The sequence below is a fragment of the Microcaecilia unicolor genome, chromosome 5 (assembly GCF_901765095.1).
Source record: "Microcaecilia unicolor chromosome 5, aMicUni1.1, whole genome shotgun sequence".
Lineage (NCBI taxonomy): Eukaryota > Metazoa > Chordata > Amphibia > Gymnophiona > Siphonopidae > Microcaecilia > Microcaecilia unicolor.
In genome coordinates, this window is record NC_044035.1 from 2,537,603 (window position 1) to 2,565,157 (window position 27,555).

Here is a 27,555-nt window from a genome sequence, read left to right on the forward strand (position 1 = left end):
GTGTGCGCCCATGATTAATTTTACCTCTAACAGTGTGTTCCCGTGATTAATCGTACCTCTAATGGTGTGCATCCATAATTTAATCATACCTCTAACAGTGTGCTCCCGTGATGAATCATACCTCTGTGCTCCCATGATTAATCCTATCCCTAACCGTGATTAATCGTACTCCTAACAGTGTGCTCCTGTGATTAATTGTTCCTCTAACAGTGTGCTCCCGTGATTAATCGTACCTCTGTGCTCCCATGATTAATCCTAACCCTAACCGTGATTAATCGTACTAACAGTGTGCTCCCGTGATTAATTTTACCTCTAACAGTGTGCTCCCATCATACCCCTTATGGTGAGTCAGCAATTACACAGAATATGAATGAGGAAACCTCGGTGATCTGGTGGTACAATTCCACAGCTCCCAGCTACATCAGAAGCAATAAACTATTTTACATGAATGCGGTTCTGAGTCTGAATCTGAAATGGGTCTAAATAATGCAGACTGGAATGAGAAGTGAATAGCTGTAGATTCATCCATCCACACCAATGTTACCTCAGCGTTACACCAGAAGTGAGTGAAAGTTTCTTTCTGTATTGTTTTCCTCATTGTGTTAAGAATAACATGGACAATGAATTAAATAGAAATTCTGTATGATGCACATGCGATGTGATGGAGGTGTATCGATGTTCCTTTCCTAGTTTCAGTGTAATGTCATGCAATAGATTGTATGAAATCTGAAGTTACCTAGTGGTCTAGTTGGAGCGGATCCCGGAGCTGTTAAAATGCAAAAATAACAGTCACAGTCACTCTCTATTTACTATTAAACAGCCAATTTAAACTTTTTGACAAGATAATTTCCTGACTTGGGGATTCAAGTAGGGCTTTGCATATATAGAAAACAGAGTACCTGAGCCAATCATCAGCACAAACCATGAGTAGAAACCAGTATCTAATGCTCTCCTTGTTCACTAATTGAGATAGTGTCTGATTATATCATTAGTGGGGCTGTAGTAACGCCCTTTTCTTGTTAATTTTGTCTGTTCTGTGAGAAACGGTAATACTTACGTCTCTTGCTGACCATCTGTCATGTTTTCTGAATGAAAGTATTCATTGTAAATTAAGAGAAAATCTATCTTTGAAATATGTGCAAATTGAAGAAGTGAGATATGAATTTTAGGATTTTTAGTGAAGACCAGAAACCCACTCCCAATCTATCTTGGTGCTAATATTCTGCCATCCCAATTCGGGACCTGCAGCCCTGATGAAGGAACTTGTTTCTCACAATCAAGAGCTTCTTCAGCTGAGCATGATCCAAAACGTTCAAAACGATTTAACTGGGTAGGGGAGGCTCCTATCCGCTCAAATTGCCTGTTCAGAGCTATCCACTGACTATCAACACTAACTACCCGATATTCAGACCGTGGGAGATAGCCGGACTGTCGCTCGCAGTTCGTGTGCTAAAGCTGTTTCTGATGACCGGCATTGAATACTCGGTATAACTTTGGCCGGTCCAACTTTAACCAGTCAAGCTGATATTCAGTGCTGGCCGCTGAAAGTGAGATCGGTCAAAGTTATTCTACCTGTTGTAGTGGCCAAATATGTCCGCCAAACATGGCCAGACTACCTTTAAAAATCGGTGGATAGCCGGTTATGTCATGCGATATAATCGGTTATCTTTAAAGTGCTAACCGGTGATATTCGATATCGGGCACTGAATATCGCCAGATAACCACCTAAGTGTCATTGTAGCAGCCATTTTTTAAAAAATATCGGTTGGTAATTGCCTAGGCAGAGTCTGGGCAGAGTCGGCACTTAACCAGTTAAATTAACTGGCCAAATAGGGCCTCAGAGATAGCAGTTCTATTTTGGTCGATTTAACTTAACCAGATAAATATTGGCACGTAACTGGTTAAGTGGTGCCTGGATGCACATACTTGGATATTTAATGCTGATGCCCAGACATGACCTGGCGTTGAATATCTGGGCAGTGGAAAAACCAGACCTCTGCTTCCTGAATATTTTACCCCATAATCTTTACCTGCTACGGAAACATGAAGGAAAATTGAATAAAATAGTGCGTAAGCCTAGGCGCATACCCATGAATGTCACACTCACTGGGACTGACCCCCTATATGCTAGCCAGGATTCTGTAACATACATGAGCAACCCGTTTAGAACACAAGAGAGGAGCATGGATAATGGCTGGGTGTAACATACTGTAAGTTATGTGCAAATATCGTTAGACATTAAGACTTACACCAGCCATTAACATAGTAAAAGCATTAAGTCATGCCTTAGTCCTGTATTCCCTAACTAATCAATCAAAACAAAGAATTCCTCAAGATTAACACTGGATGAATGTTTTAACAAGCTATTCACATATTGCTGTAAAGTGTGAGATTGTCAGTTAAAACTGATTGATTAGTTTGAGTAATTCCACTGGGAATTTGCTATTTTGGATTTATTCTAATGTATTCCATAATAGTACTAGAATTATACTATACCAAATAGCACCACAGAATTTGGGACTTCTTCTATGGTGCCCTGTGTGCATCACAGCACTTGCAAGGAAACTTCAGAAAGAAGGTAGCCCCTGATGAGACCACCCTTGATTTCAACTGCAAGGAAGACTTCCTGCATATCTGAGAAGCTCCAAAATTACAAGAGGACTTTACGAGACCGGGAGACTGGGCATCTAAATGGCAGATGACATTTAATGTGAGCAAGTGCAAAGTGACGCATGTGGGAAAGAGGAACCCGAACTATAGCTAAGTAATGCAAGGTTCCACGTTAGGAATCACTGACCAAGAAAGGGATCTCAGCGTCCTTGTTGATGATACGTTGAAATCCTCTGTTCAGTGTGTGGCAGCGACTAAGAAAGCAAATAGAATGTTAGGTATTATTAGGAAAGGAATGGAAAACAAAAGTGAGGACGTTATAATGCCTGTGTATCGGTCAATGGTGCGACTGCACCTCGAATACTGTGTTCAATTCTGGTCGCCGCATCTCAAAAAAGATATAGTGGAATTAGAAAAGGTATAGAGAAGGGCAACGAAAATGATAAAGGGTTGATACGACTTCCCTATGAGGAAAGGCTGAAGCGTCTAGGGCTCTTCAGCTTGGAAAACAGATGGCTGAGGGGAGATATGATAGAGGTCTATAAAATAATGAGTGGATGTGAATCGTTTGTTTACTCTTTCCAAAAATACTAGGACTAGGGGGCATGTGATGAAGCTACAAAGTAGTAAATTTAATACGAATCAGAGAAAAGTTTTCTTCACTCAATATGTAATTAAACTCTGGAATTTGTTGCCAGAGAATGTGGTAAAGGTGGGGTTTAAAAAGGGTCTGACGACTTCCTAAAGGAAACGTTCATAGACCATTATTAAATTGACTTGAGGAAAATCCACTGCTTATTTCTAGGATAAGCAGCATAAAATGTATTGAGTTTTCTGGGCTCTTGACAGGTATTTGTGACCGGGATTGGCCACTGTTGGAAACAGGATGTTGGGATTGATGGACCTTTGGTCTGTCCCAGTGTGGCATTATTTATGTACTTAATCCAAAGCTGCTCCATAGATGGCTCCAAAGGGCTCCTAGTGGGCATGGTGTGCCCCTTTAGGCATGACCCTTTGGCACCACCCTATGGATGCACGCCTGAGCATGCACTAGAGGGATTGATGGAACATGGGCTGGGAGCTCTAGGACCCCAATCGCAGAGTAACTAATATAGTTCAATATAACATAAATATGTAAATATATAAGAAATGATCAATAAACTCCATTTACCTGAGCACACGGCACTGGCATCTCTAACATGGCTACAGACACTTGTGGCCCAGCCACCGTTAAAACACTGCCACAGAGAGGGTTCACTTCCTGTACACTGCACACTATCCAGAAGGACACTTCCTGTACCCTGACCATAATAGGCATTTCCTGGGGCAGAAAGAGCAGAGCCACAGCCCAGCTGTCTGCACACGACCTGAGCATCGGTGAGATCCCATCCGATATCACAAACTGTGCCCCAGACTCCATTGTAGTAAACTTCAACACGACCCTTGCATTGATCCTCTCCATTGGCCAGTCGCAGAGCTTGAGGCTGATCTGTGGATGAATAAAATGGCATGAACAAGACTTTATTAGGCTGATACTTTTAACCACTTTTGGGTTTGTCTGAAAATTGACCTCTCTCCACTTCCAACCTCTATCTGTAGTGTCCCACCTCCTCTGACAGAACTTCCTGTTTCTGGGTGGGACACTAGAAAGAGATGCTTGGAGTGGAGAGGAAGAAGGCAAGTGGAAAGAAGAGAGACTAGGGAAGAGGGTAAAAAGAAAGAAGAGACACTGGAGGAGATGGTGCCCTTGAAGAGGAGGAAGGCAAGGGGCGAGAAGAGATGGAAACTAGATAGATTTGAGGAGAAAGAAAAATAGAAGGAAGTTGGATGTGAAAGATGGCTATAGGGCATGAAGTGAAGGAAGAAAGAAAAAAGAAATAGTGAATGGACAGGAGGCCTTAGAAACAGAGTTTAGAGCACAGAACTATGCTGGTAGCACAGGGAAGCAGAACTGGAGACAGGGAAGGAGATGATTAGAGAGATAAAATCACCAGGCAACAAAGGTAAGATAAATGATTTTATTATGAGTTTAATAATTGAAATATGTCAATTTTGAGAATTTACATCTTCTGTCTATATATTGCACTGTACAGGAGGTAATGCGAGGGGGTGCTTTATGCGATTAATCACACGATTAACATTTTGGATTGCGATTAATCATGAGATTGAAACCTTTTATTCCATGAACGGCCCTGCTGCTTAGATCTTCTCCCTGAGTACCGCCGATTAATCAGACCCCTTATAGTGAGTAGGAACAGGCTTAATATGAATGAGGAAACCTCGTACACCTGGTGATAGAATTTTAGGGCCTGATATTCAGATGATTTATTCTGCAGGACATTGAATTGACAGTGCAGCACTTCAAATGGTCCATTATTTGCCCTGAAACAGCGATTTGTTCTGCGAAACAAGGCCCTTGTCAGCATCTTGGACCACGGGTTCACTGGCACCAGGAACCATGATACAGCTCACTTGAACTTCCTGCAATATCCTTCAGCTACTTTGTGCAGATATATCTTTGGTTGATATTGTTTTCTAGTGGCCTGTTTTCATTTGTCTTTTCAATGCTTGCAGACTTTGCAGTAGGTACAAAGTTTGTACCTAACCCCTGTATACGGGGATTTGAAAATGAAATCCCCATCTGTTGCTGGTCGCGGTGCCCCCCGCTGCTCCCAACCTCACTAAAAATAAGTAAAAGTACTTTTATTCAAAAGGGGAGGGATATTTTCAGCTCCTCTATTTTACCTAGATAATTAGTTAGGTAATAACTCTCTGCTATGCTGTTCTTTTTCTAAGTTTTATACAAAGTCATAAAAGCGAATATATAAAAAAATGTGAAGTTACCTAGTGGTCTAATCGGAGAGGATCCCGGAGCTGTTAAAATGGAAAAACATCATTCATGGTTAATGTCAGCAGTTGCTTCCAATGAAAAGATACCAGGTTTCTACCTTTCCCATAGGAAAACACAGTGAATAGGTTTGTATAACTCGATATCAGCGTCTCCCCTCAGGACAATCCCCAGGTTAGAGTTATTCAGTTGTTAATGGGGAAGGACTGCGGTGACATCACTCCAGTTTTACATGAGTCAAACTGGCTGCATGTTGAAAATATGATTAACTTTCAGATTCTTACACTAGTCTCTTAATGCTTGAAGTGGAGAGGGTTAGTTCATGAAAGTACCTTATTGCATCACTATAAACTGATCAAGTAACTTAGGTTCTTTCCAGCCTGTATGGTTTCAGCAGCTAGATTACTACTTACCCAGCCAAGGTAACAGTGGCTACTAAGTGCATCTCAAAGGGCGACTAAAATGATAGCGGGGATGGGACGACTTCCCTATGAAGGAAGACTAAGGAGGCTAGGGCTTTTCAGCTTGGAGAAGAGACGGCTGAGGGGAGACATGATAGAGGTATATAAAATAATGAGTGGAGTGGAACAGGTGGATGTGAAGCGTCTGTTCACGCTTTCCAAAAATACTAGGACTAGGGGGCATGCGATGAAACCCCTATATGATGAAACTACAGTGTAGTAAATTTAAAACAAATCGGAGAAAATGTTCACCCAACGCGTAATTAAACTCTGGAATTCGTTGCCGGAGAACGTGGTGAAGGTGGGTAGCTTGGCAGAGCTTAAAAAGGGGTTAGACGGTTTCCTAAAGGACAAGTCCATAAACCACTACTAAATGTGAAAAATCCACAATTCCAGGAATAACATGTATAGAATGTTTGTACGTTTGGGAAGCTTGCCAGGTGCCCTTGGCCTGGATTGGCCGCTGTCGTGGACAGGATGCTGGGCTTGATGGACCCTTGGTCTTTTCCCAGTGTGGCATTACTTATGTACTTATTTAGGCATCTGGATGCCACACGGTGAAAGCCTATTTAAACCACATCTGGACTTCCAGATTGCTTTATGGAATAATATTAAATGCCCACATTTATACAGAGCTGGCAAAAGTGCTTAAAGCTTCACTCAAAAAAACTCTTTCAAAACATTCAGCTTGAAGTACTTTACAATCAACAAACCACTCATGGAGTACAGTAAATTTGGAAGGGAAAAGGCCACAGAGGCTGATTTTCAGGCTGCGGAAATTAGACCGGTTAACTCCTGCGGTCAGCACTGATCCCAGATATTCAATCCCGGGCTGTTTCTGGTGATCAGCATTGAATATCCAATTTATTTTTGGCCAGTTTCAAGATAACCGGTTAAGTCAGACTCAGCTGGTTATCTTGAAACCGGCCAAAGATATTCTACGTTTTTACACAGCCAAGTATGGCCACTAAATCGGCTTTAAAAATTGGCAGATAGCCGGTTAAATTTCATGATATAACCGACTGTCCACTAGCCGCGAACTGTGGTTATTCCTTGTGTAAATACTGACTCATATGTAATAAAGATTTCTGTGAGATTTTCTCATAATTCTATAGGACACAAATCCTTTGGAGGGAAGAATGGCAATGAGTTATGTCTCATTTTGGAGAATGAGTAAGAACATAAGAGTAGCCATACTGGGTCAGACATACTGGGTCCATCTTGCCCAGAATCCTGTTTGCAACAGTGGCCAAGCCAGGTCACAAGCACCAGGCAGAAACCCAAAACGTGGCAACACTCCATACTACAAATCCCAGGGCAAGCAGTTGCTTTTCCATGTCTGTCTTAATAGCAGACAATGGATTTTTCCTCCAGGAACTTGTCCAAACTTTTTTAAAACCCAGATATGCTAACCACTGTTACCACATCCTCTGGCAAAGAGTTCCAGAGCTTAACTATTTGTTCAGTGAAAAAATATTTCCTTCTACTTGTTTTAAAAATTATTTACATATAACTTCCTTAAGTTTTTGTACTTTTGAAACAAGTAAAAAATCAATTTACTTCGACTTGTTCAACACCACTCAGGATTTTGTAGACCTCAGTCATAACTCTCCTCATCCATCTCTTTTCCAAGCTGAAAAGCCTTAACCTCTTTAGCCTTTCCTCATACGAGAGGAGTTCCATCCCCTTTATCATTTTGATCGCTCTTCTTTGAACCTTTTCTAATTCTGCTATATCTTTTTTTTAGATACGGCAACCAGAACTGAACACAGTACCAAAGTGAGGCATTATAGTATTTTCATTTTTATTCACCATCCCTTTCCTAATAATTCCTAGCATCCTGTTTGCTTTTTTGGCCGCTGCTGTATATTGAGCAGAAGAATTCAGCATATTATCTACGGTGACACCTAGGTCTTTTTCTTGGTCGCTGACCCCCAAGGTGGACCCTAGCATCAGGTGACTATGATTCAGATTATTCTTGCATTTGTCCACATGAAATTTCATCTTCCAGTTTGATGCCCAGTCTTTCGATTTAAGGTCTTCCTGCAATATTTCACAGTCCGCACGTGTTTTAACAACCTTGAATAGTTTTGTGTCATCTGCAAATTTGATCACTTCACTCTTCATTCTGATTTCCATATCATTTATAAATATGTTAAGTAGCATCAGTCCTAGTACATATCCCTGTGACACTCCACTGTTCACCCTCCTCCATTGAGAGAAATGACCATTTAACTCTACCACTGTTTTCTGTCAAATAACCAGCTCCTAATCCACACCCTCCTATCCCATTGCTCTTTAATTTTCTCAGGAATCTCTCATGAGGAACTTTATCAAAAGCTTTCTGAAAATCTAGATACACTACATCAACTGGTTCACCTTTATCCATATGTTTATTCATGCCTTCAAAGAAATGAAGCAAGTTGGTGAGGCAAGACTTCCCTCTGTTGAACCCATGCTGACTCTGTCCCATTAAACCATGTTTGTCTACGTATTCTGTAATTTTATTCTTTATTAGTAGTTTCCACTATTTTGCCCAGCTCGAACATCAGGATTACAGGTCTATAATTTCCGGGATCATTGCTAGAACCCTTTTTAAAATTGATGTCACATTGGCCACCATCCAATCTTCAGATACTATGGACGATTTTCACGACAGGTTACATATTACTAACAATGGATCAGCAATTTTATGCTTGAGCTCTTTGAGTTCCCTTGGATGCATGCCATCCGGTCCAGATGATTTAGTACTCATTAATTTGTCGATTTGGCTCAGTACATCTTCCAGGTTCACCAAGATTTCTTTCAGTTCCTCCTCATCATCACCCTTGAAAACCATTTCCGGTACAGGCGGATCTCTTACATCTTCTTCCATATAGACAGAAGCAAAGAATTCATTCAGTTTCTCCACTATGGCCTTGTCCTCCCTGATCGCCCCTTTTGCTCCTTTGTGACCTAATGGTCCCACGGATTCCCTCACAGGCTTTTTGCTTCTGATGTACCTGAAAAAGTTGTTACTGTGAGTTTTAGTCTCTGCGGCAAGTTTCTCTTCATATTCTGTTTTAGCCTTCTTTATTAATGTTTGCATCTGACTTGCCAGTGCTTATGTTGCTTCTTATTTTCTTCATTTGGGTCCTTTTTCCATTTTTGAAGGACATTCTTTTGGCTGTAATGGCCTCTTTCACTTCACCTTTTAACCATGCTGGCTGTCATTTTCTCCTCTTTCCACCTTTGCAAACACGTGGAATGCATCTGGGTTTCCAAGATGGTATTTTTGAATAGCGTCCATGCCTGATTTAGTGTTCTAACCTTTTCAGCTGATCCTTTTAGCTTTTTAAAAACCATTTTCCTCATTTTATTATAGTTGCCCTTTCGAAAATTAAATGCAGCTAAAGTAGATTTCCTTTGCGGGTTCATCCCATATAGTAGCTCAAACTTGATCATGTTATGACATCACTGCGGAAACCCAGGCCAAGGTATTGGCCTGCTTATCCGACATTGCTGCCTGGATGACCAACCGCCACCTGAAACTGAACATGGCCAAGACCGAGCTCATTGTCTTTCCACCCAAACCTACTTCCCCTCTCCCTCCACTATCTATCTCAGTTGATAACACCCTCATTTTCCCCGTCTCATCTGCCCGCAACCTCGGAGTCATCTTTGACTCCTCCCTCTCCTTCTCTGCGCATATCCAGCAGATAGCCAAGACCTGTCGCTTCTTCCTCTATAACATTAGCAAAATTCGCCCTTTCCTCTCTGAGCACACCAACCGAACTCTCATCCACTCTCTCATTACCTCTCGCCTTGACTACTGCAACCTACTCCTCACTGGCCTCCCACTTAGCCATCTATCCCCCCTTCAATCCATTCACAACTCTGCTGCGCGTCTTATCTTCCGCCTTGACCGATATGCTCATATCACCCCTCTCCTCAAGTCACTTCACTGGCTTCCGATCAGGTACCGCATACAGTTCAAGCTTCTCCTACTAACCTATAAATGCACTCAATCTGCAGCCCCTCATTACCTCTCTACCCTCATCTCCCCTTACGCCCCTACCCGAAACCTCCGCTCTCAGGACAAATCCCTCCTCTCAGTACCCTTCTCCACTACCGCCAACTCCAGGCTCCGCCCTTTCTGCCTCGCCTCACCCTATGCTTGGAATAAACTTCCTGAGCCCATACGCCAAGCCCCCTCCCTGCCCATCTTCAAATCCTTACTCAAAGCCCACCTCTTCAATGTTGCTTTCGGCACCTAACCAATGTACCTCTATCCAGGAAATCTAGACTGCACACTTTGTCCTTTAGATTGTAAGCTCCTTTGAGCAGGGATTCTCCTTCTCTGTTAAACTGTATAGCGCTGTGCAACCCTAGTAGCGCTTTAGAAATGTTAAGTAGTAGTAGTGTTTCCCAGGGGACCCAACAAAGCCACATCTCACAATATGCCCTACACGGCACCAAGGACCAAATCCAAAATGGCTCCCCCTCTTGTCGTTTCCTGGACCAATTGCTCCAAGAAGCACTCATTTATTACAATCTAGAAATGTTATCTCCCTGGCACTCCCTGATGTAACATTTGTTGATCCAGTATTAGTTAGTGGAAGGTGGTGACAAATACATATTTTGGGCTCAGTGTGGCTGTGCTACTTTTTAAACTTTTAATTTTATGTCATTTGTCTTAAGAATGATCATGTTATTTCATTTATTAAAAGGTATATACCATCAATTTGCCTAAAAGTCATTGATAGCAGTTTACACATTATAAAAATTAAAACTTCCAACACATCCATAACCCATACACTGGAAAACACCCAATTCTGCATAACTTGGCTAGAATATTAAAGACACCTCAAGTCTGTGCAAAATGGGTTTCTCGCGATTTTAGGTAAGAAGTGCTATCTTATCTCCCTTAGAGGAAGTGCCTGGTTTTAAGATGCATCTGAAAGAAGAGATTTTTCTTTTGAGTGCATATAGTAACTTGTTCCAGTACTCAGGAGCTGCCACCGAAAAAGTTTATCTCTCCATTTTCCAATCCACAGGATACACAAGGGGGGAACAGACAACGAACAGCCAAGGGCCAATTGCACCCACCTGTTAGGGAGTCAGAGCTTTAAATACCAGGACCATATGATAGAGGTCTATAAAGTAATGAGTGGAGTTGAACGGGTAGATGTGAAGCGTCTGTTTACACTTTCCAAAAATACTAGGACCAGGGGGCATGCGATGAAGCAATAATGTAGTAAATTTAAAACGAATTGGAGAAAAATGTTCTTCACTCAACGTGTAATTAAACTCTGGAATTCATTGCCAGAGAATGTGGTAAAGGCGGTTAGCTTAGCGGAGTTTAAAAAAGGTTTGGACGGCTTCCTGAAGGAAAAGTCCATAGACTGTTATTAAATGGACTTGGGGAAAATCCACTATTTCTGGGATCAGCAGTATAAAATGTTTCGTACTTTTTTGGGATCTTGCCAGGTATTTGTGACCTGGATTAGCCACTGTTGGAAACAGGATGCTGGGCTTGATGGACCTTTGGTCTTTCCCAGTATGGCAACACTTATGTAGTTATGTACTTGGGATTCTGAATGGAATCTTGCTACTCTCTGGGGTTCTACATGGAATGTTGCTACTCTGGGATTCCAGAATCTTGTTATTCTTTGAGGTTTCTGCCAGGTGTTTGTGACCTGGATTGGCCACTGTTGGAAACAGGATGCTGGGCTTGATGGACCTTTGGTCTTTCCCGGTATGGCAATACTTATGTACTTATGACCAGGCCACTTGAACCTTACACACTTTCTTTTCTACCAGTGATTGCAATAATTTGGGCTGCAGCAGTGTAATGTGTCATTAGTATAGCTGAGGTTGTTAATCTAATGCTATTTGTGTGAACATTTTTATACTATTACTAGTAAAAAAAAAGGCCCGTTTCTGGAGCCAATGAAACAGGCGCTAGCAAGGTTTTCCTCCCCAACCCCCCCTCCCTACCCCTTCGTCGTTGTGAAGCCACTGACGCCATTGCTTCGCACCTCGTCAACGCACCTTCATCACCTTCTTCGTTCTGAAGCCACTGACGCCATTGTTCTGCCCTCGATGTGTGACGCCATTGCTCCGCCCTTGACGTCATCACGTTTGACACGAGGGTGGGGCCCAGAGACTTGGTGATTTCAGTGGCTTCACCACCACGAACCATTCATGAAGGAAGTCACTTCCTTCATGAAGGGTTCGTGGTGGTGAAGCAAAAAACAAAACAAAACAAGACACACATCAACAACCTGCACACACACCGCACCCTCACACACACACACACACACACACACACACACAGAGTACAGACCTGTGGTGAAGAGGTGCTGAAAGGAGAGCTGCTGTACCCTGTGGCTGCTGAACAATGCAGAGGGGAGGGGGCCCCCCTGCAGGAGGGCCCCAGGCTGAAAGGCCTAGCACACTTGGAGCTGAGAAATACTATGAAGGGGAGGCTTCCTCCACCCAAGCCCCAAGCATGCAACCAGGAGAACCAGGAGAGCCCAGGCCTGTGGACGGAGGAAGGACCAGAGCCCAGCAGCGCTTGCTGAGGAGCCAGCTCACCCTGACTGTAAGTCCTGGCCATAACATTCCTAAGCTGGGTGAAGAACAGGGGGCAAGAAGGCAGGGCCCGGGTTCCAGAGCAGGGTTCTCTGCATCCAGTATCAGAGGAGAGGTGGTGGAAGAGAATAGCGGAGAGTCTGAAGAGGACGTTAGTGAGGAAGAAGAGGAGGAGAAGGAATCCAGGCCTAGGGCCTGGCAGAAGAAAGAGGCCCAGCATATGACTCCTGAAGAGGTAATTAGATCAGTGAAGAAAATGAATCGAGTAGAAGGTGAAATAGAGGTACTGAGGAAGCGGCTGAAGCTAGCAAAAACTATGTGTAACCTGGCTTCCACTGGCCCACGAGACAAGTATGTTAAGGGAGTTGAAGCACTCCAGAAGCGGCTTACAGCAAAACAAAGGCAGCTGCAAAAACTAAAGAACTGCAGAGATAATCCCCTTCGTGAGGTTTTCCTGAACAGGGAACGCATGCAGCAGACCCAGACGCAGTCCCAGATCCAGCAGGAAGCAGAACCCAGAGACACACAGGACTCCGTGGTTCCAGACACCCCAGAGGCTATGCTGGAAGGGACAGCAGGGGAAGAGAAACAGCAGCAGCCAGAAGGAGGGAAAGACAAGACTGACACAAATAATTCCCAGTTATCACCAGTATTTTATTTCCTACAGGATTCCCAAGAGCTAGGTGCTCCATCCACTTACCAGCCTTATAGAACAGAGGCTCCTAGTCCAGTTGTGGCAGGTACTGTGGATAAGGAGGGGCTCCAGCACTGCATGCAGCAAGAGAGCCTGGCAAGTTTGGAACACAAAAGAGCTATGAAACTGAAAAAAATTCAAAAACGTCCCTTATACTTAGAGAGCTGGCAGGGCATAGCCGAACCCACAGAGAAGAGCTCAGGTTTGCTGGGAGAGACAGAGAAGAAAGACAGCCTGGAGAATCAGAACAGTTTGAATGCTGAGGTAGGAGAAGAATCACTACACACTGAGCAAGTACAGAAGTTACCAGGAACAACGGGAGGGAAAGTAGAGCAAAAACAAGGGGTTTTGCAGATGGAGACAGAGACTAAAGAGGATGGGAAAGTACAGGAATGGAGTAGTGGAGTACTACAAGAGATGGAAGAAGCTGAGAGCAAATATGGTGGACAGAGGGCGGGAACATCGTGGGAACACCACAGTCACTCATGGACAGAATTGATAGGGCAGACCTCTGAGCAGGGCTGTCCAAGAGCTGCCATCCAATCTCAATCAGAAGTGCTGATGACATCATGGGGGAAGCTCAGTGACAGGCAGGGGCTCCCAATAGATTCTGCCACTCAGAAACAAGAAGAAAGAGCAGAAGGGAGCTTCTCAGAAACTCATGCCCATCAAAGCAGGAGTCCCAGAAAGGAGAGAGAGAATTGTGGAGAGTGTCAGCTGCACCAGGAGGCGGAGCCAAGACCCAGATCGAGTGAGACAGGGCATGGAGGAGAGTGTCAGCTGCACCAGGAGGTGGAGCCAAGACCCAGACTGAGTAAGACATTGCCAGATACAGAGAGAGTACATGAAGGAGAGTGTCAGTTGCACCAGGGGGCGGAGCCAAGTCCCAGACCCAGTAAGACAGAGCATGGAGGAGAGTGTCAGCTGCACCAGGAGGCAGAGCCAAGACCCAGACTGAGTAAGACAGTGCCAGATACAGAGAGAGTACATGAAGGAGAGTGTCAGCTGCACCAGGAGGCGGAGCCAAGACTCAGACTGAGTATGACAGTGTCAGAAACAGAGAAAGTGCATGGAGGAGAGTGTCAGCTACAAGAGGAGACAGATCCCAGACCTGGTCTGAGTGGGACAGTTGCAGAGCAAGGGAACGAGTGCTGGTTGGGAACAGCAGCAACTGGCAAAGGACTGGAAGTAGAATATTGCAGAGGGGGAAGAGACAGAAACAGCACAAGTGAACTGAACATAGTGGGGTTAGTGGACATGGGAGAGGAGGGAGGGGAAGAGAGGGGGAGGGGAGGAAGGCAGGAAGGGAGTGGGGAAGGGGGGAGCATACTGGTATCAGCCCCTTTATCCTTTGCAGCAGTAGTACGGGGAGGAGGGGCAGAGACAGGGAAGGAGGAGGGGAGGCAGGAGTCAGACATGGAGACAAGGGGAAATCCATTTTCTGGTCCGTTGCGGGGTCCCGGGAGCGGTGTTACCCCAAAACGTCGAAATGTTGTCCAGCTGCGTTGGGTGGGCACAGGGGTAGCACCACCTAGAGAGGTTGTTTTAAGAATGGTATTCTCCCTTGGCTTTATCCCTGAAGATTTGTATGCATGCATACACCCTGTGGGAATCCCTGAATATGATATTAGTTTCTTAACAGGGCGAGGTTTGGACCTGTTTTGGGAAAAGTACACAGAGGTGCAGCATCAGGGTAGATGGGTGGATTTTAAGGCTGTCCCCATCAGTAGACAGGACGCAGTCCAGATTACCATTTTGGTACGTAATGAATCTCTTATGGCTGCAGACCTGTCATACTGGTTGGGACGGTATGCCGAAATTAGGACCCCATTAAGCAAAATACCAGACCAGAGTCGTGTGTGGGCGGGGGGGTGGAGTGCCCTTGTAAAATTAAAACAGGCAGGCTATGTCACCCAACATATACCTTCAGCCGCATACATTGGAAGGGATCGAATTCAATGCTTTTATGCAGGACAACCCAGACAGTGCTACAGGTGCGGATCTTTCCGTCACTTAAGCATGTCATGTACAGTGTTAAAGTGCTCGCGATGTGGTAGTACAGATCATGACACCAGCGACTGCACTACCATACGCTGTAACCTGTGTGGAGGCTTGGGGCACCCTTTTAGCAAGTGCCCACAAGCATCGCACAATCAGGTAGAGGAAGAGAGGAGGGGGGAGGAAGGGGCACAAGCAGAAACTACAAGGATACAAGGACAGAAGCGGGAAGCATTAAAGGGATTAATGGATAAATCAAATACCACTATTCATACAGAGGCAGGCACTAAGGGAAAGGGAAAGGGGGAGAAAAGGGCATCAGGTTTGGATCACATTCAAAGAAGGGGTATTTGTGAAAGGATGGAAGAAGGAGGTGGGGAGAAGGGGGGAGAAGAAGGGGAAGCATGGACCCTGGTAGGGAAACATGGAGGGAAGGGGGGTCGGAGGAAGGAGGGGAGGGGGCTAGCCCGAGCGGGGAGAACAGATATTCTGGAGAAGAGCCAGAGTAATCGATATGCAGTGTTTCAGGTTTCAGGTGAAGGAGAGGGTGATCTTGAGATGAATCCACCCCAAAGGGAGGTTTTGGAGGAGAAGAGGAGGGAGGGGAGGGGAGCAAGGAATGAATCATCTGAAAGACTTAACAGAGAGGAGCCAGCAGTGTTACCCCCCAGTCTAACATCACATCCTACTAGTTTAACGAAGGGCCTCATGCAGGAAATAGAGGAGGGTAAGGAAGGGATGAAAGGGGAAAGGGCTGGCCCAGAGGAAACCAAGAAAAAAAAGGGTAGAAAGAAAGCCGGGGAAGATGACTCAGAGTGGGAGGATTTGGAATTAGAAGAAATTATAGAGGATCCTGAAGAAATGATGGGGGCAGGAATATCTGTGAAGAGGGATTGCGGTGAAGAGATGAGGAGGGGTAAGAAATTTAAGAAATAAACCATGGCTGCCTTGTCCTTAATCTTTGCAACTCTGAATGTAGCCAGCATAAAGGCAGAGAGAACTAGATTTGTCGCCTTTAGCGATTTGACCCAGTGCAAGGTAGACTGCATCCTGTTGCAGGAGACTCATTTGGATTCTTTGCAGCTCCTGCACCGGGCCAAGAGAGATTGGAAAGGGGGGCCCTCATTCTGGTCTCTGGCCAAAGAAAGATGCGCAGGGGTGGCTATTCTTTTTGCCACCCGAGAAGTGGAGATTACGAGGGAAATAGAGGTGGAGATAGGGAGGTGTGTTGTCTTAGACGTTTTCATTAGAGGGGTAGCAGTGCGAATCATTAACTTTTATGGGCCCCAGATTAGTTGGGAACGCAAGCAGCTGTTGCTCCGGGTGAAACCGTATTTATATACAAGCAAATTGGTGGTATTTGGAGGAGACTTTAATATGGTCTTACAGCAAGCAGATAGAAAGGGGTCCAGGCGTCAGGTGGGTTATGACAGCCTCCAGCTGGCAGCAATTGTAAAACAGGCAAGACTGGAGGTGGCGGGAGGGAAGGGGTTCACTTTTAGAAGGGGAGACACGGAGAGCCGTATTGACTGGCTCTTTGTAGGCGGGTTGGCTAAGTTTCAGGGGCAGCCGAATAGATGGACGGAATATTCAGATCATGCCTTAGTTTCCACAGTCTTAACAATATGCGAAGGGGCGCAGAAAGGCCCAGGATTTTGGAAACTGAGTGCAAAGTTATTAGAAGTAGAGGAAAACAGACAAATATTTGAGGGTTTTTTAGCAGACCAAGAAACACTATGGGAGGTGATGGATGATAAGGGAGCCTGGTGGGACATGGTAAAGGGGCGAGTCAAGGCCCTTTTCCGGTCCCTAGCCAGGAAGCAGAGTCTGGGGTTACAGGCACAGTGCTGTCGTCTTCGTAAGCAATTGGACCACGCGGTCTCCAACCATCTAGAGAAGGGAGAGATAGAAGCTTTGCAGGCCCAGTTGAGGCTGTTGCAATATGATCGATACGCTGCTTTGCTTCTGGAAAGGGAATATGGGCATCGGTATTCCCCGGATCCTTTCCAGAATTGCAAGGTAGCAGTAGGACACAAGGTCATTTATGCTATGAGAGATGAAGCAGGGCAGCGATTGACGAACCAACGTTCAATCGAGGCCAGGGTCATTCGGTTTTACACCCAATTGTGGGGGAAAGAGAGCTTGGTTTCTAACTTCATGCTATCATACGTGCAGAGTGCCCCAGGCTTGGAAAAGGTTTCGGAGGGGGAGATGGAACAACTGCTTAGGCCCATTACCACAGGAGAGGTAGATGATGCTATTGATACGCTATCAGCACGTACAACTCCGGGTCCCGATGGGCTGACCCCAGAGTTCTACAAAAAATTCCGTGTGGTCCTGATTCCAGTGTTAGCTGCAATTTTTAATAATTGTTTGCAGAACGGGCGTTTGGCCCCTTCACAGCAGTGTTCTATTTTGGTTCTCCTCGCAAAGAAGGGAAATCTGGAACTTATCGAGAACTGGAGACCCATAAGTCTTCTGAATGTAGATAGGAAAATAATGGCCAGGATTATTTACAACCGCCTGGCTGGGGCAGTGGGTGGTCTCTTGTCCTCAGCACAGTTTTGCTCGGTGAAGGGGAAAGGGGCAGTGGAAGCAGTTTGTACCATCCGTGAAATAGTGGAAAGGAGTCAAGGTGGGACAAAGGGAAAGTATTTGCTGACCCTTGATCAGTCTAAGGCTTTTGACAGGGTGTCCCAGGAGTACCTATGGCTAGTGCTTCGGTGCTATGGGATACCCGACCAGTTTATAGGGTGGATCCAGACTTTGTATCGCAATGCAAGGAGTAGCACTCTAATAAATGGTTGGGTGGGCAAGAGCTTTGCAGTGAGGTCAGGGGTACGGCAGGGGTGTCCCCTCAGCCCCTTGCTGTACGTCCTTTCCTTAGATCCTTTCCTCAGAAGGTTGAGTGGAGGGTTTAGCGGTCAACTAGAGGGCATCTCTTTGGGTTCACACACATGGCGATGTGTCGCCTACGCAGATGATGTCACAGTAGTAATCAGTAGCAAGGAGGAAGCCGAGCGAGTTCAGACCTGGATGGCAGAATACACACAGGCTGCGGGGGCCCAGATAAACCAGGATAAGAGCTCCGCAATTTGGGTAGGACAGGGCAGACCAGCTTTCAAACTTCCCAGTCAGTACCCAGTAGCAAGGGATGAAGTACGGATCCTGGGTCTCTGGGTAGGCAGACAGGACTATGATATGATCAACTGGGAGAAGGGGCTGGGGAGAGTCGAGGAAAGGGTGGCCCAGTGGAAATCATATAAGTTGCGGTTTGTGGAAAAACTGCATGTCATTAAGACCTATCTGATACCCCTTCTCCTGTTCATATCCAAGGTCTGTTTACTGCCTATATCGTTACATGCCAGAGTATACAGCTTGTTTTTCCAACAGCTATGGGGGAACAGGATGAATATTATCCGGAGGGAGGTGACCTATTTGCCCAAAAGGGAGGGGGGGTTGGGAATGGTCAACCCTGTGGTACATTTTAGTTGTTTCTTTTTCCAACAAAATCTGGGAGGGGTCTTGCGGGAAGGGAGGCCGGCTTGGGCAGACTGCATGGCCTCCTGGCTTCAGCGGTACTTGAGGGATTGGGTGAGGGGAGGTCAGGCAATGCCCCTGCGAGGGAAGGCGGGATACTTGCCACAGTACATCTCACCTCTGTTGAGATTGGTGAAGAGATGGGGTATCACAGTACAGGAAATCCAGAAGGAGGACAGGAGGCAGCTACAACACCGCATTATTCAGACACACTTTTCAACACGTCTAGCCTTGAGGGACTGCCCAGGTCCAATACAGGAGGAAGGTCTGGCTTTCCTCAATTCATCACGCCTCCCCCGGAAGATTGCGGACATGGCCTGGCTGACTTTCCACAGCCGGCTTTATGTTCGAGCTAACATGAAAAATAGAAACAGCAATGATCGTAAGTGCCCGAGGGGGGAGTGCGTGACGGAGGATGAAACAATGGACCACTTCCTCCTCAAGTGCCCGTTCAATCAACAAGTCTGTCAGGCAGTAGCCCGCCAATTAGGGATTCCTTTCTTCCACCAGCTATCTTATGCAGAATGGGCCTATGGAGGGTTTCCAAAAGGAAAGGGGTGGTGTAGGGAGACACTGTATATCATCGCTGCAGCCCTTTGTTACTTCCTGTGGCAGGCACGCTGCCAAGCTTCATTATATCGGAAGTGGCTGTCTGTACAGGAGGTGGCAGGGGATGTGGTACATTTTGTCCAGCAGCTGGCAGTGAGGGAGAAGGAGCATTGTTCTGGACTACAGTGGGCAAGGCATTGGAGGGGTTTTTCGTTTCAGCCTCCCTGAGTGGGAGGGTTTGTTGAGGGGCGGGGGTATTGGCCAGTAAGGTTTTATTTATGTATTAGTTAGCGGGTTTTATTGCTTGTTTTATCGCTTGTTTGTATGCTTGGTTTGTCTTGTTGCAAGTTTCAATAAAGACAATATGACACACACACACACACACACACACACACTCACACAAAATAACTCTGTGACACATACACACAAAAAAAACCACATGCTAGCGCCCGTTTCATTGGTTTCGGAAACGGGCCTTTTTTACTAGTCTATATAATAAAACTCACCCTCAACGTTCTGAAGACACTGACGTCACTGAAGCCAAGCCAAGCTCCGCGTGTTTCCCTACTCCTCCCCCTTCCTTGGTCGCTGTTTGCTGCTGGCTGGGTCGCGGGTAATCCTTCCAACTGGGCCGCAGCTTGTCCTTGTCCCAGATGGTGACGGGCACGTTGTGTTCCGGCTCCTCTGACTCCATGTCAAGCGATCCCAAATATAGTCTGTGCTATAGGCCCTCTGGCACTCTTCAGTACTGGCATTAGGCATTTAAAAATTCCCCCCCCCCCCTCCCCTGGTCTATTTTTGCACATACCCACAGCAGGAATATTCTTCTCTCGTTCCAGCGGTGGTTCTGGGCTCTCCGTGCTGCACAGATAATGAGCCATTCTGCTAGGGAATGCTCCTCCCTTATTGTCACGTAGTTTCCTCTGATTGGTCTGTCTTACGTTGCCTAGTGTTGCCTGGGAACGGTGTTGTGATGGTCCATTGTGTTTCAGAATGTTGAGGGTGTTTTTTCTGATTGGTCCGTCATGCGAGGGCGGGGCAGAGAGACATGGTCAGTGTTGTGGCTTCACCACCATGAATCCATGAACCCTTCAGTGAGTGACTGAGTGATTTCAGAATGTTGTCTTCAGAAAGTTGAGGGTGAGTTTTATTATAGTAGATAACTCGCTTTGGGCATCTGTAAAAACAGGATATCAAATCACGTCAAATCAATATATTAAAATCAATAAAGAGAAGTTGGAATTGGTTAGTCCTGAACATTTTCTGTGGCACTCGGTGGTTTAGCCATGGTTTCAATAATGTGGTCTGAGGGTCTGTTGGGGATTTGCATGAGATCTTGGAATAAGAGGACATGTTCCTCCTGGGTCCATACTGCAGGTAGATGGGAAATGGTGCCCTTACTATCAGCTAATCTCTCTCTCAACTTTTTGTTCTTTACACCCATCATCTTTCTGAGGGAGTAAACCTCCAGGGGAGAGACGTTTTCAAGTTTATACTGCTCTTCAAAGCAGCTTTAATAGCGGGCGGAACAGGAAAGGGAAATGGGAGAAGCGGCAAAAGAAAAGGCGGCCGGGAAATCAGCTGATTAGATAGCCGGCTAGAAACGCGATAGGGAAACAAAGAAAAGCAGGTTTTACCGTGTGGGGAACCACGTTGGAAACTCCCACGCCGCTCCCTGCCCGTGATGATTGCGAGATGGCTGGCTCTGTGGAAAAAGCAACATTTTTAAAAAGGCGCGACACCGCTACACTGTGAACAAGGAAAGGGAAATGGCCGGCTTTTGTGAGAAACGGAGAAAATAAAAAAAGGGAGGGAAATCAGCTGATCTGATAGCCGGCTAATACCGCGATTGAAAGTCCCGGGGCGCTCTGCCAACAAGAGGCTCCCTAGCCCTCGTTGGCAGCTTTTATGCTTTCCCCTGTAGCCCTGCCCCTTCCAGCAAGGGGGTCTCCTGCCGCGTCATCTCAATCGCCGATGGGGAAGCCGGAAAGGAAGGGTCGCTCTGACACAGGAGCTGCCGGGCAGCAGCCGCCATGTTATGTGCGGCTGCTCGGCATGCCCCTCGCCGGCCTACCTTTATAAATAATCTCAACAAATAACAGCTATATGAAAGTAAAGGTAAAACAAAAAAGGAGAACTCTGTCATGGTTCTGTGAACGAACTTTGGCCTTCAGCAGGAGGCAAGAAATTTTGTAAGAGGAAGAAGCTTTGAGCAACCATTTTAGCTGCTGATCCCAGTTCTCCGATAGATACTACAGGTCAGAAGAGTAAAGGGAAGAATGTGTTCTCTAGCATCGCTAAAGAAGATGTGAGTTAGGGAGCCTGGATGCAAAGGAGAAGTAGGGTACTAATGGAAATCTAAGGACAATGAAGGATAGACCAATTTAATACATAGGACATAAAACGTAAGACTTGCTATACTGGATCAGAGCAAAGGGTCCATCTAGCCCCAGAATCCTGCTTCTTCCAGGAGTTTATTCAAATCTTTTATAAGCTCAGCTACATTAACTGCTTTTACCACATCCTCTGGTAAGGAATTCCAGAGTTTAATTATGCATTGAGTGTTCCCTAGTCTTTGTACTTTTTGAAAGAGAAAAGAATCTATTTACATTTACCTGTTCCACTCCATTTAGTATTTTGTAGACTTCAGTCATATCCTCCCTTAGCTCTCCAAGCTGAAGAGCCCAAACCTCTTTCTCATAAGAGGGCTGTTCTATCCTTCTCTTATTTAATTCCATACTAGCTTTTTACATAAAGACCCAGAATGCAGTTCAGTTCTGATTTGCTTAAGTTCTATTTTTTTCTTCCATTATAAGATCTCTCTCAGGAATTGGTTAAATTTTTCTTCATGTGGAAGAAATTGTGGCAATGTTTTTTCTTACATATGGGTTCCAAATTTCAGTGATATGTGGTAGATGAGAGAGCAGACAGGGGGTCAAGGGAGAAGCAATCCCCATGGGTTTCATCGTCTGGTCTCCAGGCTTTATTGCTCCAACTGTTAACAACTGGGTCAAGGTCTCCCCCAGGGGTTGTGAATGCTCTGGGGAGAAATGTCTCTGGAAAACGTTGTACTGCAATGATAAGAACGTATGAGTTGCACTACTGGGTCAGATCAAGGGTTAGTCAAGCCCAGTATCCTGTTTCCAGCAGTGGCTAACCCAGGTTACAAATACTAACAAATTACACTTCATTGGCAGAGTCTCAGGGCTACATGATTTTACATTAGTGACTGACACAAATTAATACAAATACACACACATAAAATAATAAATAATGAATAAACTGTGTACCTGAGCACACGGCACTGGCATCTCTAGAATGCCTACAGACACTTGTGGCCCAGCCACCGTTAAAGCACTGCCACAGATAAGGTTCACTTCCTGTACACTGCACGCTATCCAGAAGGACACTTCCTGTACCCTGACCATAATAGGCATTTCCTGGGGCAGAAAGAGCCGAGCCACAGCCCAGCTGTCTGCACACGACCTGAGCATCGGTGAGATCCCATCCGATATCACAAACTGTGCCCCAGACTCCATTGTAGTAAACTTCAACACGACCCCTGCATTGATCCTCTCCATTGGCCAGTCGCAGAGCTTGAGGCTGATCTACAAAATCAAAAGATGAATATTCAGTCATGTGGTGAACAAGAAGTTCATCAGCAACTAAAATATTATATTCAAGCAAATGTATTATTACATGCTACTACTTATCATTTCTATAGCGTTACTAGATGTATGCAGCACTGTACACTTGAACATGAAGAGACAGTCCCTGCTCGACAGAGCTTACAATCTAATTAGGACAGACAAACAGGACAAACAAGAGATAAGGGAATATTAAAATGAAGATGATAAAATAAGGGTTCTGAACAAGTGAATAAGGGTTAGGAGTTAAAAGCAGCATCAAAAAGGTGGGCTTTTAGCTTAGATTTGAAGACGGCCAAAGATGGAGCTTGACGTACCAGCTCAGGAAGTCTATTCCAGGCATATGGTGCAGCAAGATAAAAGGAACGGAGTCTGGAGTTAGCAGTGGAAGAGAAGGGTGCAGATAAGAGAGATTTACCCAGTGAACGGAGTTCCCGGGGAGGAATGTAGGGAGAGATGAGAGGTACTGAGGAGCTGCAGAGTGAATGCACTTATAGGTCAATAAGAGGAGTTTGAACTGTATGCGGAAACGGATAGGGAGCCAGTGAAGTGACTTGAGGAGAGGGCTAATATGAGCATAGCCATACTGGTGGAATATTAGTCGTGCAGCAGAATTTGAACAGATTGAAGAGGAGAGAGATGGCTTAGTGGGAGACCTGTGAGAAGCAAGTTGCAATAGTCTAAACGAGAGGTGATAAGAGTGTGGATGAGGGTTCTGGAAGTGTGCTCAGAAAGGAAAGGTTGAATTTTGCTGATATTATAGAGAAAGAAATGACAGGTTTTAGCAGTCTGCTGAATATGTGCAGAGAAGGAGAGGGAGGAGTCGAAGATGACCCCAAGGTTACGAGCTGATGAGACAGGAAGGATGAGAATGTTATCCACAGAAACAGAGAATGGGGGAGGAGGAGAGGTTGGTTTAGGGGGAAAGATAAGAAGCTCAGTCTTGGTCATGTTTAGTTTCAGATGGTGCTGAGACATCCAGGCAGCAATGTCAGACAGGCAGGCTGATACTTTGGCTTGGATTCCTGCTGAACTTTCTGGTGTGGAGAGGTAGATCTGGGAATCATGAGCGTAAAGATGATACTGAAAACCATGGGATGAGATCAGAGTACCAAGGGAAGAAGTATAGATGGAGAAAAGAAGAGGTCCCAGGACAAATCCCTGAGGTACACCAACTGACAGTGGGATAGAAGTAGAGGAGGATCCACCAGAGTATACACTAAAAGTACGATGGGAGAGATAAGAAGAAAACTAGGAAAGAACAGAGCCCTGAAATCCAAGTGAGGACAACGTATCAAGGAGTAGGCTGTGATCAACAGTGTCAAAAGCAGCAGATAGATCGAGAAGGATGAGGATAGAGTAGAGACCTTTGGATCTGGTTAGGAACAGATCATTGGAGACTTTAGCAAGCGCTGTTTCAGCTGAATGAAGGGGGTGAAAGCCAGATTGAAGTGGATCAAGAATAGCTTGAGATGAAAGAAAGTCAAGGCAACGGTGGTGATCAGCACGTTCAAGCATCTTGGATAGGAAAGGGAGGAGGGAGATGGGGTGATAGTTGGAAGGACAGGTAGGGTCCAATGAAGGTTTTTTAAGGAGTGGTGTGACTACAGCATGTTTGAAGGCATCAGGAACAGTCACAGTGGATAGTGAAAGATTGAGGATATGACAGATAAACGGGATGACAGTAGGAGAGATAGTGTTAAGTCGATGGGTGGGAATAGGATCAGAGGAACAGGTAGTTAGTTTCGAGGAGGAAAGAAGATGTGTAGTTTCCTCTTCAGTGATTTCAGAAAAGGAAGAAAGGGAGGCAGGGGTTGGAGGGTTGAGAGAATGGACTAAGGGAAGGAGAGGTGGAGGTGACCTGGTTGAGAATTCAAGTTTAATCTTGTGAACCTTATCATGAAAGAACTCAGCCAGAGTCTGGGGGGAAAGTGAAGGGGGTGGGGTGGGGTTGGAGGTGAAGGCACTTTGAGGAGAAAGTTCAGTGTGGCAAAGAGTGTTTATTAGTGTTTAAAAAGTAGAAATTACCTAATGGTCTTGTCAGAGTTGCTTCAGTAGCTGTTAAAATGGAAAAAAAAACCATAGCAGTTAGAAATGTATCTTGTCATCCCAGGAAGAGCAAACTTGGTACAAATCAAGATGTCAGGCTGAAGTCTTTTGAATGTCACATGAAAATTTCCCTATATCTTGCATCAGCGGTTCTGAGCTCAGTCTTTAGGATACATCCTGCCAGCCAGTCAGGTTTTCAGGATATCCACAAGAAACAGTTGCCTGTATTCGTTGTGGATATCCTGAAAACCCAGCCGGTTGGGTGTGTTCCCAAAGATGGCTAGAGAACGGTTATTGAATTATATCTAGTGCTTTTAATTTCCAGTAGGACCCACTTAAGATTTTTATGTACAGTTAAATGGAATCCAGGATATTAACTTGGGATTTAACGTTACTGTTCTTAGTTTGTATGTTTTTAAAAATAAATTGTAGATTTAGGTGCTTATTTTCCAGTTAATTAGGACTTCTGATTTTAGCTTTGAACAATTAAATACTGGTAAAGCAATCTTGAAGCAAAAAACACCAAAAAAACACCCCACAAATGAACAACAACAACAAAATGTATTAGATAAACAGCAGAAAAACACCCTAATAATCTCTCACTGCTCTTTTTCTGTATATCCTCCACTCAGTCTTTGTGTCATAAGTACATAAGTAATGCCACAGTGGGAAAAGACCAAGGATCCATCGAGCCCAGCATCCCGTCCATGACAGCGGCCAATCCAGGCCAAGGGCACCTGGCAAGCTTCCCAAATGTACAAACATTCTATACATGTTATTCCTGGAATTGTGGATTTTTCCCAAGTCTGTTTAGTAGCGGTTTATGGACTTGTCCTTTAGGAAACCGTCTAACCCCCTTTTAAACTCTGCCAAGCTAACCGCCTATATCTGGATTTTCAGAAGGCGTTTGACAAAGTGCCGCACGAAAGACTCCTGAAGAAATTGCAGAGTCATGGAATCGGAGGTAGGGTATTATTATGGATTAAGAACTGGTTGAAAGATAGGAAGCAGAGAGTAGGATTGCGTGGCCAGTATTCTCAGTGGAGGAGGGTAGTTAGTGGGGTCCCGCAGGGGTCTGTGCTGGGTCCGTTGCTTTTTAATGTATTTATAAATGACCTAGAGATGGGAATAACTAGTGAGGTAATTAAATTCGCCGATGACACAAAATTATTCAGGGTCGTCAAGTCGCAGGAGGAATGTGAACGATTACAGGAGGACCTTGCGAGACTGGGAGAATGGGCGTGCAAGTGGCAGATGAAGTTCAATGTTGACAAGTGCAAAGTGATGCATGTGGGTAAGAGGAACCCGAATTATAGCTACGTCTTGCAAGGTTCCGCGTTAGGAGTTACGGATCAAGAAAGGGATCTGGGTGTCGTCGTCGATGATACGCTGAAACCTTCTGCTCAGTGTGCTGCTGCGGCTAGGAAAGCAAATAGAATGTTGGGTGTTATTAGGAAGGGTATGGAGTCCAGGTGTGCGGATGTTATAATGCCGTTGTATCGCTCCATGGTGCGACCGCACCTGGAGTATTGTGTTCAGTACTGGTCTCCGTATCTCAAAAAAGATATAGTAGAATTGGAAAAGGTACAGCGAAGGGCGACGAAAATGATAATGGGGATGGGACGACTTTCCTATGAAGAGAGGCTGAGAAGGCTAGGGCTTTTCAGCTTGGAGAAGAGACGGCTGAGGGGAGATATGATAGAAGTGTATAAAATAATGAGTGGAATGGATCGGGTGGATGTGAAGCGACTGTTCACGCTATCCAAAAATACTAGGACTAGAGGGCATGAGTTGAAGCTACAGTGTGGTAAATTTAAAACGAATCGGAGAAAATTTTTCTTCACCCAACGTGTAATTAGACTCTGGAATTCGTTGCCGGAGAACGTGGTACGGGCGGTTAGCTTGACGGAGTTTAAAAAGGGGTTAGATAGATTCCTAAAGGACAAGTCCATAGACCGCTATTAAATGGACTTGGAAAAATTCCGCATTTTTAGGTATAACTTGTCTGGAATGTTTTTACGTTTGGGGAGCGTGCCAGATGCCCTTGACCTGGATTGGCCACTGTCGGTGACAGGATGCTGGGCTAGATGGACCTTTGGTCTTTCCCAGTATGGCACTACTTATGTACTTATGTACTTATGTCCTTTCTCTGCTAACGACTCTGAAGTGAAGAAAATGTCCATATCTGATTTCACAAGTACCTGTGGCCAGAAGCACAACTAATCACTGATTTTCTTCCCCTGAATTCTACAGATCAGGCCCAAATTTCTGCAGGCATCAGAGATGCAGGAGCAAATAAATTGACTAATGGGACTGGAATGGTGCTAGGAACCAATTACTGAAGTTGATTGGCAGTCTTAAAAATTTACACATGCGTGTATTCTAAAACTTCAGTCGTGCATATCTGAAAAGGGGGTGTGGCCATGCGCATGGCAGAACTGTTCCAAAAAGTTGCAGGTAGATTTACAGAATTCGCCTGAAGTGCAATTTAAACCTGTTTTTAGCAGGACAGCGCCCAAAAGGTAGTCGTGGGATCTGCACTGAACGCTGTTCTACAAATGATGAACTCCCTTTCCAGAATTG

At 45.1% G+C, this 27,555-nt stretch overlaps 1 protein-coding gene across 1 annotated transcript in view; it reads right to left on the bottom strand.

Annotated features, from left to right (window-relative positions):
* Positions 1-2,545: 2,545 nt before the first annotated feature.
* LOC115471030 (deleted in malignant brain tumors 1 protein-like) overlaps positions 2,546-27,555 on the bottom strand; it is a 94,816-nt gene continuing 69,806 nt past the window's right edge. The window contains exons 5-7 of the mRNA XM_030204699.1: positions 22,567-22,884; positions 3,782-4,099; positions 2,546-2,634 (exon numbers count right to left, since the gene is read on the bottom strand). Of these exons, the coding sequence (XP_030060559.1) occupies positions 2,546-2,634; positions 3,782-4,099; positions 22,567-22,884 (725 nt within the window). The remainder of the gene's footprint in view (positions 2,635-3,781; positions 4,100-22,566; positions 22,885-27,555) is intronic.